Genomic DNA, 10691 nt, shown 5'->3' with positions numbered 1-10691 from the left:
GTATTAAATACAAGTGGGAACTTGTATTCTTTGTGGCTTATACTTGTTGGTGGATACAATATAGATGATCTCTCCTTTATGCTCTTTTGTCATCTTCGTCAACTCCTTAATATCAAGCGGTATCAAAGGCTTCAAGTGTTGTCAATGCTAAAATCCTATAATTGTTTTATAATATTATTAACACATGTAATTGATTTCTTGATGGGTTTGTTTAAAATGGTCTTATAATAATAGTTATTTTAAAATTATTTATGTTGTCATTATAAGAAAAAAGTTTTGTTTTTATCAAAAAAAAAAAAAAAAAAAAAAAAAAACATCAATAACCTTCGACAATGGTTTAAAGGTCAAAAATAGCCGGTAACAAAGGAGTTTATGCCCACAGACTACCAAAAAAAATATCAAAGACCTTTTAAAACAAAATGATTAAATTCGTAAGGGGTTATTAATATTATCCTTAGATTAAAATCCAACTTATTTTGTCTTTTATAACCATGTATATTTTAATTTGATAATTTCGTTTCAACGTACTGTGCTCAAACCAATAATAAATAACATTCAACGAAAAGGCTCCTATATATTAAAATTAACATAACTCGATACTATTAAAGTTAACACAACTCGATACTAAAACACTTGTGTTAATAGTGCTCGATACCAAAAACACTTGTGATGAGAATCTAATAGTTGATGTATCCTAACAACTTTAAAATATTATTAGTGCTCTGTGATTGATGTTTCATGTGTGTCATGGAACGGATTAACATGGATTGGATAAATGATGCGGTTTATTAATTTTATAACTCGGTACCATTTACTAAACACAAACATTATAATTAATTGAATTCAATTTACACGAAAAAATAGGTTAGCTATATTAGCAAGTGATAACCTTTTTGTTTTTCTCTTACAAATGTCTTTTATAAATCCAAGCATCATATACCATCCTTTGCCATGAGTTGTCTATGTCGTCAAGTCTAACATGACCTTCTTGTCATACAAATAATAAAACAAATCTTGAATTCAATTCAAATACACTTTTCGCAAAACCAACACCATCCCCATATTTGACATCTTGTTTTTATAAAAGCGTTGCCGGAGAATCTTAAAATTCTGATTATGGGAAGACAAACTCATATTATGCATGCATTTCAAACATGTCTTTAGTTTGATCAAATTTAATAAATCATAAAAATCTATATTTAATGAAAATTATACATAGTAGTTTTTTTAAAAAATAGCTAACATACTGAGTTTCACCATTTATGGGCCACCATAAACTATTGATACTCATAACAACATAATAGCACCCGGAAAAATTTAAAGTCATGTTTTTTTGGATAGAAATGATACCATACAACTTTTTGTTGATTTTTTTATATTTTTAAAAGTTATAACTTTCTTTCTCTTAATTCGTTGTACGGATGTTGGTTTTATAATATGATTGTAGATTTCAGAGTACATATGAAAAAAAAAATACAAACTTTTTGACAGAAAAAACTACAATTTCTCAGATAACATAAACAAAATCACAGATAATATATGAGAAATATTTTTCAATGACATCTATGGTATTGCATTTAATATATGAGAAAAGAGATTTCTGAGATGATTTTCACAATGGGTATTAGAGGATACCGCATGTGTCATGCAAAATCTTCACTTAAATTAAAAAACTCTTTGTTTTTTCGTTCTTAAATAATAAACGTGATATGACAGCATTATTTCGCAGATTGTCTAGCAATTTGCAAAATCACAATTACAAAATTGATTACTGTTTTGATAATTAAACTAATTTAATAATTTTTCCCTAATCCTTTAAAAGTGGTTGCCGATATGTGATATATATGTTTTTTCTTAAAATAGTTAAACAAAAAGAGTTTCGCGTCTCCAGCCTAACCAAGAATCAAATGCAACTTCATTCTTTTTATAATTTTAAAAATGTAAATTAAAAATTTAAAATGATGTCATTTTCAACTTAATAGAAAATTATTTGAATCCGTTGACAACTTGCAACCAGATTTTTTAAGAATATTAAAACTCAGATTTGCTTTTTTACATACGTATAACCAAGAACCCAATTGAATGTATCTAGTTTCGGTTTTCATTACGTTCTTTAGTTTATCCAAATCAAATTTGTTTCGCACCTACAAAAATCAATTCCGTTTTTCTTGTTATATTTGAATTTTGATATTTTATAATTGACTAAGCTCGAATCTATAGCTAAAAAATCATTAAAGCTCACGTAAATTAAAATTTAACATAACTATATACCAATTAATAAAAACAAATTTCATACTTTTTATTAATTAATTTCACAACTTACTCTACTTTAAAAGGCCAAACTTTTTTGTTTTTCTCTTCTCGATACCTTCTATAAATACAAAGCTTTGTACACCATTATTTGCCATGAGTTGTCCACGTCGTCAAGTCTCAGATACACACACTAAACCTGTAAAACACGTCTCGAAACTTCAATTCGTATACTCTTTTCGTAAAATCAATACCAAACCCATCCTTGATTACTTAATTCCCGAAAAGGGTTGCCGGAGAATCTTCATTTTCCGATGACTATCGGAACTGATTCAAAGAAGATGAACCTCACTGTGAAGGAATCAGTGATGGTGAAACCATCGAAACAGACGCCGAATCAGCGACTATGGAACTCGAATCTTGATTTGATTGTGGGTCGGATCCATTTATTGACCATATACTTTTATAGGCCAAATGGGTCTTCGGATTTCTTTGATTCGGTGGTTCTGAAACAGGCTCTCTCCGACGTTCTCTGTTCCTTTTTTCCGATGGCCGGACGCCTGGGTACAGATGGCGATGGCAGAGTTGAAATTAACTGCAACGGCGAGGGTGTTTTGTTTGTGGAAGCTGAAGCGGATTGTAAGATTGATGATTTTGGTGAGATTACTCCGTCGCCGGAGCTACGGAGGTTGGCGCCGACTGTGGATTACTCCGGCGACATCTCTTCTTATCCGCTAGTCATCACACAGGTGATAAGTCTTTTCTTATTTGCAAATAAGTTCATCAAGTTTCATTTCTAGTGCTTTTAGCATCATATCACAGTTGATAATTTTTATTATAAACAGTTTAATTTTAAATTATACCATGGCTAAAATATTTAACGAAATAAGTGATTTAATTTAAATAATTATTTTATTAATGATATACAAAACAGTATTTTATATAAATAATGTGAAGATTCCCATATTTTAAGTTTGGAAAACCGCCATGATATGCATTATTTCAAACCACATCAATTTATTAGCCCATAATTTCATAAATAAGAATTATTTGGCAAATACATTGCACACTTGGAAAAATGTAAAGTAAAAGTAAAAAAGACAAATTAATAAAAAGTTAGGAGTTTTTTATATTAACCCCGTTGTTTCTATCTTAAATAAAAAACAAAAAAAATTCATGGATAGCTTTGATTTAGTCAAATAAGGCCATTAATTTAAGAATTTACATCTTAGTATAATACTAGTAGTATATAACATTTTGGTGTTGGATTGAAATATCCAAAAGCTTGAGGGCGTAATTTCCATTTCAGCAAATAGAAGGGTCTTTATGTAAAACAAAATTGACAAGTTCACGTGACAATAACTTGGTTTCTTTGTAATAATATGTGTAGACATAGTCAGCAACATTTTCCTGGAAAGTCGTGTTATCACTGTACTCTTATCAACAGTCATCATCCCAAAAGGTTATAAAATAGTTTTTTCACGTATATTTTAATATTTTTTGTAATCCCAAAATAACAAGTGTATAAAATATGTATGAGATAAATAAATAAATTAATATTGATTTAATCGAAAAATCTAACTATAGAACTTATTAATTAATAAACTCTATGAAAAATATTTGTTTTAAGAAAACTTTTATAATATTTTTTTGTAACGTTTTGTAGGGTGCACAAAAGTAATAAATGTACAATTATTAATTAGTTTATTTCTATGACGGTGACTTCTGGTCCATGCGTACGTGGGATGGACAACCTCCTCCTTTCCTCCACACAAGTCGTTTCATTTTTGTTCTTATTATATTAACATTTTTTATTTTTTACTATATGATTTTTATGTTATAATAAATATATGATAAAATGTTTTATAATAGCGACGAAACATTAATATAGACAATATTATACATAAAATGGTTTTAATGAACAAAAATATAATATAATGTTCTTTTTTATGATAGAAAGATAATATGTTAAGAGATTTTTTAGGGGTTTCCCTAAAAATAACATTGAATATGTTTTTACTGACTTTATAGAATTTCCTTTTATTTCTAAAATAATCAATATTAAATATCTTTTCTTTAAACTGAAAAAAATATGAATATTGTGTTTTTATCTTATGATTTGATATAAAGATTATATTATGAATTAAGTGTAGAAATATTAAACCTAGTATATAAACCTTTAAAATGGTTATGGATAGTAGTTATACGTTCATAAAATGTAATGTTTGTGTAGGTTCCTAATTATATGAAATGACATGAAATATTAGTGTTATATACCTATTTAGAGGTTTAGCATGCTATTAAGACATTCGCATGTAGACGTGATTAATGCATATTTGAGTTTTTATTTGGAGTTGGAATTTTGTCACAAACATTGGCTAATGCACGTATTTACATCTTAAACACAATGCATTTTCATTTTTCACATGATTCTTACGACAATTATAAGAACTTGTGATCAATGCATGTTTTTTAAGTTTAAATTTTGCTTTGGTCATAGGTTACACGTTTCAAGTGTGGTGGGGTTTCTCTAGGGTGTGGAGTGCACCATACTTTATCCGATGGATTCTCCTCCCTCCATTTCATCAACACATGGTCCGATATAGCCCGTGGCCTACCCGTTGCAATCCCACCGTTCAATGACCGATCCCTCCTCCGTGCACGGGACCCACCCACTCCCACGTATGACCATGTAGAGTACCACCCACCACCATCATTAATCACCCCACCCGAAAACCACAAGTCGCCTGCTTCCACCACGATCCTACGGCTCACGCTTGATCAAATCAACGATCTTAAATCAAAAGGAAAGGGTGATGGAAGTGTGTACCATAGCACATTTGTAATCCTAGCCGCTCACCTATGGCGATGTGCATGCAAAGCTCGTGGACTCTCACACGATCAACCAACCAAATTGTACGTGGCCACAGACGGACGATCGAGATTGAACCCTCCACTCCCTCCCGGTTACCTTGGAAACGTTGTGTTCACGGCCACCCCGATGGCTAATTCAGGCGAGTTTAAATCAGAGTCGTTGGCAGACACTGCAAGAAGAATCCACAGTAAGCTGTCTAGAATGGACGATCAGTATATGAGATCGGCCATTGACTACTTGGAGTTGCAGTCAGATCTATCGGCTCTCATTCGAGGGCCGACATATTTTGCGAGTCCAAATTTGAATGTAAACAGTTGGACTCGCTTACCGTTGTATGAATCTGACTTCGGATGGGGTAAACCCATTTTCATGGGACCTGCAAGCATACTTTACGAGGGCACAATTTACATCATACCGAACCCTAATGACGATCGGGCCTTGAAGCTTGCCGTGTGCTTAGACTCCGAACACATGTCTCTTTTCAAAAAGTACTTGTATGACTTCTAGAGGCAAGTGTAAATAAATGAGATTAGTCAAGTAAGGAATGCATTAGAGACGTAATATATAAAACGTAATAAGAAACAGTTTGAAAGCAAGAGCACGTTGTTTTGCATTTTTATTTTATTTTTGGATTGTCTTATTTTTATATTGGGAATTCATGTTGTCATGGTTTTGGGATTTATTTTAATCCATGTAATATCAAAATTTTATTATGAAATTTTAATGTAAAAGTTGATGTCTTTTGACTAATGAGTTGCAAAATATTAAAAAGATTTCATTTAATATATAAAATGTGTTTTAGTTGTTTGGATATCAGAACTTGTACAAATCTATTTAAATCATAAAATAACTAATTTATTAACTTAACATAGCATGACACGTTGAGTAGAACAATACATATGGATCTATCAAATCATAAGGTGGTAAATTGGTTAGTGGACAACACTATATTACACTTTTATTAATGTTGATTGAAATGAAACTGTAAGAGACTAATATGTGTGGAAGCAAATATGCATACCAAAAAACTTGATGTTTTGTTGTAAACTTATTACTTATGTGGTGCGCTAGACATCATTATGTTTGCAACAACAATAGGATTATGGAAACAGACCTTACACAAAAACTTCAATTCATGGCCTAAATGGCAACACATGGGTAGGTGTAAAATCTATTTATTAGCAAGTGGTCCTTAATGCATACGGAGTAGGGACAAGGGTAGGCATCTTTAAATGTTTTCATTTATGCAACACATGGGCTAAGAGATATATATGGTATACCTACTTTTAGACAAAACATATGATTGAGATGATAATAGGAGCTCCAAAATCTTTGAACATATTTTTCCACTTCTCATGATATCTACAATAATTTGATATATTATTATTATTAACAATATTAATTAAAAAGCTAATTGGAAGGTTAACTTATTCCCGTATATTTGGTCTTCTTCAAGAAAATGGATCAAACAATAACCTTGGTGGCTATCAGGTAAAGTTTGCCCACTCCATAGGGATTATATATCAATCAAAAGATGGTGCTTAATACCATCATCAAAACCGAACATTCTCTCCGAAACCTCGCAATAGTGGGGAGCTGCAATATGTGTGAGGAACCCATTTTTTTCAAGAAAATAGATCAATGAATATGTGAAAGATTAAATGATGTGGTTGATTTGGAATCATAGGAAATAGGAGCATGTTGTATTTGTTCGATAGTATCAATTCTTCTTTTTTTTGATTGATTGATGCATAGAAGTAAAAAAAAAAATTGAATGTCAGTTTGGTTTCTTGTTAGTTTTTAGTAAAATTCAATCATTTAAAAAAAGTAATAACTAAAACACATTGGAGATATTACTTAGGAGGGCAACAAACTTTAGGTTTTACACATTTTACCAGTGAACTATTTTTGTGCAAACTTTACCAATAATCTATCAAATGTGTTCAAAAAATTTACCATTGTTCACGTTATATTAAGAGGTTCACCCGGTTATACTGCAAATTAAAAAAAGACAAAACTTCAAAAACGGTCCCTGTGGTTTCCAAAAATATCAAGTTTAATCCCTAAGTTCAAAAAATCTCATGGATCGTCCCTGTGGTTTCAAAACTTTTAATGTTTAGTCCTTCCGCCTAACTCCGTCAGTTTTCTGCCGTTAAGTGAAGGGCATTTTCGTCATTTCAATACCAAGGACCATTTATGAGGTTGTCTCTATTAAAAAAAAGAAAAAAAATATAATTATTTAATAAAAGGGCCCCACCCCCCCCCCCTCTCTCTCTCTCTCTCTCTCTCTCTCTTAACATCCAACCCTATCCCCATTTTGATCTCGCTATTCCCCGGAAACGACTGAATCTTCTTCATCCCTCTCAAGTATTTCACAGGAGGAGCGTATTCATCGTTCACATGTTTAGTGGTGTTAAATTAATTCATGAACAAAATCGCATTCGGATCAATTTTATGAACTCGATTGAAAAACAACGTCGACGCATTCTTCCCGGGTCTCTTCTCGAAGAAGTTATGATGCAGATTCTCGTTCATCACATCCCAACCAATCAACCTTCCTTTATATCGATTCACCACCGAATCAACTCTTTCTTCTTTCTCGATGACAAGCTAGCTAAACAACCATCGTTTCGGTAATGACTAAGAAGATTGTTGATATTACGACCCTAGTGGTCATATCGAATCGAGTCCGACTACGATGAGTATGTTGAGAACCAAGTTTGATGTAGCGTCTGACTTAAACCAAACGGTTGAAATCAAAGCGATCAATAGAAGTATCGCACTCGTTGTTAAAGAAGTTGGTGGCTAGAAATGCCTAATGTTAAAGTGTGATTATATCACATTAGAACATGAAGGAAGGCATAGTCTGTTTTAGAATTTAACTCTAAGAGACCTAAGTCTAAGTGTTGCAACATACGATGATAGGTCATTAGAATATGACACATCGATCTATAGTAGTAATAAAAGAACTTATCTCAAGTCCATATCCAGCAAGGATCGAGATTGTGACTTGAAGGTCATAATTTGGAGTCTAACCTGAGGTAGAGAGCAGGTGCACGATCGAGTACTCTTACAATCAATGAGTTTAAGAGATAGAATTGAAGGAATGTAGAAGTTATAAATATTACCTAGGATGAAGAGATGACGTATGGAGTCATTATACGATCATGTTTCGTTGATGATTCCGGGACGTAATCATCCTAAGGGGGAGATAATTGTAACGCCCGCAAATCTGGGCTAGTCAAATTAGAGGCAATAGGGGTCGAAAACGACTTTTAGACAAAAGATTATTTAGAATAAATAATCTTAACCAAGTTGTAGAGTATTTTACAAGGTTTTCGTACATATAAAGAACGCCGAAAACCGAGTTATAACGAAGAAGTTATGACCCGTTGAAGTTTCGCGACGGAACTGGCACGATACCGGGAAGCGTAAATAGTGAATTTATGATAGAGCGAGATTTAGCCTTAGCGATCTAAACGAAAGTCGTAGAATATGTTAAACTAAGAACATCGATAAAAAGAACGCCCAAATCTGACTTCGTATGAGGAAGTTATGATTTTTCTAAGATTTAGCATAGTAGTGCACAGCCCGAAATCTGAATTTTAGATCGGTCGATTTTTAGCCGAAGGGATCTAAATGAAAGTTGTAGTACTCATAAATACCAACGCGTGGATATAAAGAACGTCGATAATAGAGCTCGTATGCAAAAGTTATGGATGAAGCTTAGTCCCTACTTTTCGAGCGCGGCGAATTTGATACAGTTTTGTAAATCCGAGATAGAACGAGAATTAGCCAACGAGGTCTAAATGAGAGTTGAAGATCTCATTAATAGGAAATCAACGGTAAAAAGACAGACAAAAATGGAGCTCGTATGCAAAAGTTATGGACGAAGCTTAGTCCCTACTTTTCGAGCGCGGCGAATTTGATACAGTTTTGTAAATCCGAGATAGAATGAGAATTAGCCAACGAGGTCTAAATGAAAGTTGAAGATCTCATTAATAGGAACTCAACAGTAAAAAGACAGACAAAAACGGAGCTCGTATGCAAAAGTTACGGACGAAGCTTGGAGACTACTTTACTATACACTTCCTATAAATACAAGGGTGAACTCCTCATATTTTCTTCACACCATAAGCCTTTCTTTCTCTCTCTAACTTCTCTCTAGCCTCCCTAAACCCCTCCCAAGTCTACGGAACCTCCCTAGCACGAGAAGAGAGCCCCGGAGCGCCCAACGGCTCCGAGAAGAAAAGCTTTCGGCTCGGAAACGCTGCTCCAGCGAAGCCCGGTTTTTAATAAAAACCCGCTGTAAGTGAGCTACGCCTATAGTATATTTAATATAGATTTTATTTAATTATAGTAACATTGTTAGGACCTTAAAATAATTATTTAGGCTATTATTATTAGTTATATTGAGTGTTATTTAACGCTTATATAATAGTAATAATAGCTAGACTATTAAATTAGTCTCGTCAAGCGTTAGACTAAACTCTAGTGGTAATGATACTAGGTTTCGTCAAGGGATAATTGTTTTAAGGGTAACGAAGTGTTGTCCGAGTGCCGACTCACCACCTTTCAAGTGAGTGCATGGTCCCTTTCATCTTACACATAGATATGAAGTATTTTACGTGCTATGTGTGCATATTATCTGAATACTTGCTGTCTATGTTGGATGAACGTTTTATACATGTTTTAAAGGATTTAAACTGTATACGTATTTTATATATACGAATATGTTGGGTATGAGATGGGTAGATGAATGATGAGAGATAGAAGATGACGTGAGTATATATTGGCAGCTATAGACTTAGTGCCTATGAGACGAACACCGGTAGCTATGGACTTAGTACCTTTTAGACGTTGGTAGCTATGGATTTAGTGCCTGTTGGGAATTGGTAGCTATGGACTTAGTACCTATTAGTTAGACGCTGGTAGCTAAGGATTTAGTACCTGTTGAACATTGGTAGCTATGGACTTAGTACCTATTAGATAAAGACTGGTAGCTATGGATTTAGTACCCGATGAATAGACTATAGCAGCTATGAAATTAGTGCTTTATGAACGAACATTGGCAGCTATGGATTTAGTGCCAGTCCTATAACCCTGGAAGTAAGGGACTTCGGAATAAACGAATGCAGGATAGACGACTCTTAGGTTAAATCCTTAAGAGTAAAGAAGATAACGGGGATGGGTAATGGGGTTAATTGTTTGATGATTAAACATAACAATTATATTATTGTGGGTTAAAAACCCTATGTACTCACCAGGTTTCCCAACCTGACCCACTCAGTTTATGTATATCACAGGTGACGAAGTGAAGTGACATTACACTGAGAGATTTAAAGAGATGTAGATCACTAGTGTAAATCATTGTAAGTTCTGTTTATGCTTATGTTTCGGTATTAACGATGACATCCCAAACGTTTTAAAATGAAATAAATACGTTTCCTCGAAAATGTTTTAATAACGTATTTACCATGTTTTTCTGGGAACACATTCCGCAACCTTTTTATAAAACGAAGTACTCTGATTTTCATAAAGCATAAACAAAATCGGTCTTTTCTGG

At 33.3% G+C, this 10691-nt stretch overlaps 1 protein-coding gene across 1 annotated transcript; it reads left to right on the top strand.

Moving 5' to 3' along the window:
* The first annotated feature begins 2424 nt into the window (after nucleotides 1–2424).
* Nucleotides 2425–5875, top strand: LOC145065016 (shikimate O-hydroxycinnamoyltransferase-like). The gene is made up of 2 exons (XM_079012361.1): nucleotides 2425–2999; nucleotides 4751–5875. Exons 1-2 carry the CDS (start codon nucleotides 2565–2567, stop codon nucleotides 5630–5632), a joined length of 1317 nt encoding a protein of 438 aa, XP_078868487.1. The 5' UTR covers nucleotides 2425–2564; the 3' UTR covers nucleotides 5633–5875.
* Nucleotides 5876–10691: the final 4816 nt, after the last annotated feature.

This window comes from Lactuca serriola, chromosome 7, assembly GCF_051521515.1.
Source record: "Lactuca serriola cultivar US96UC23 chromosome 7, Lser_US96UC23_V15, whole genome shotgun sequence".
Taxonomy (NCBI): Eukaryota; Viridiplantae; Streptophyta; class Magnoliopsida; order Asterales; family Asteraceae; genus Lactuca; species Lactuca serriola.
This window is presented reverse-complemented; position numbering and strand designations above follow the sequence as displayed.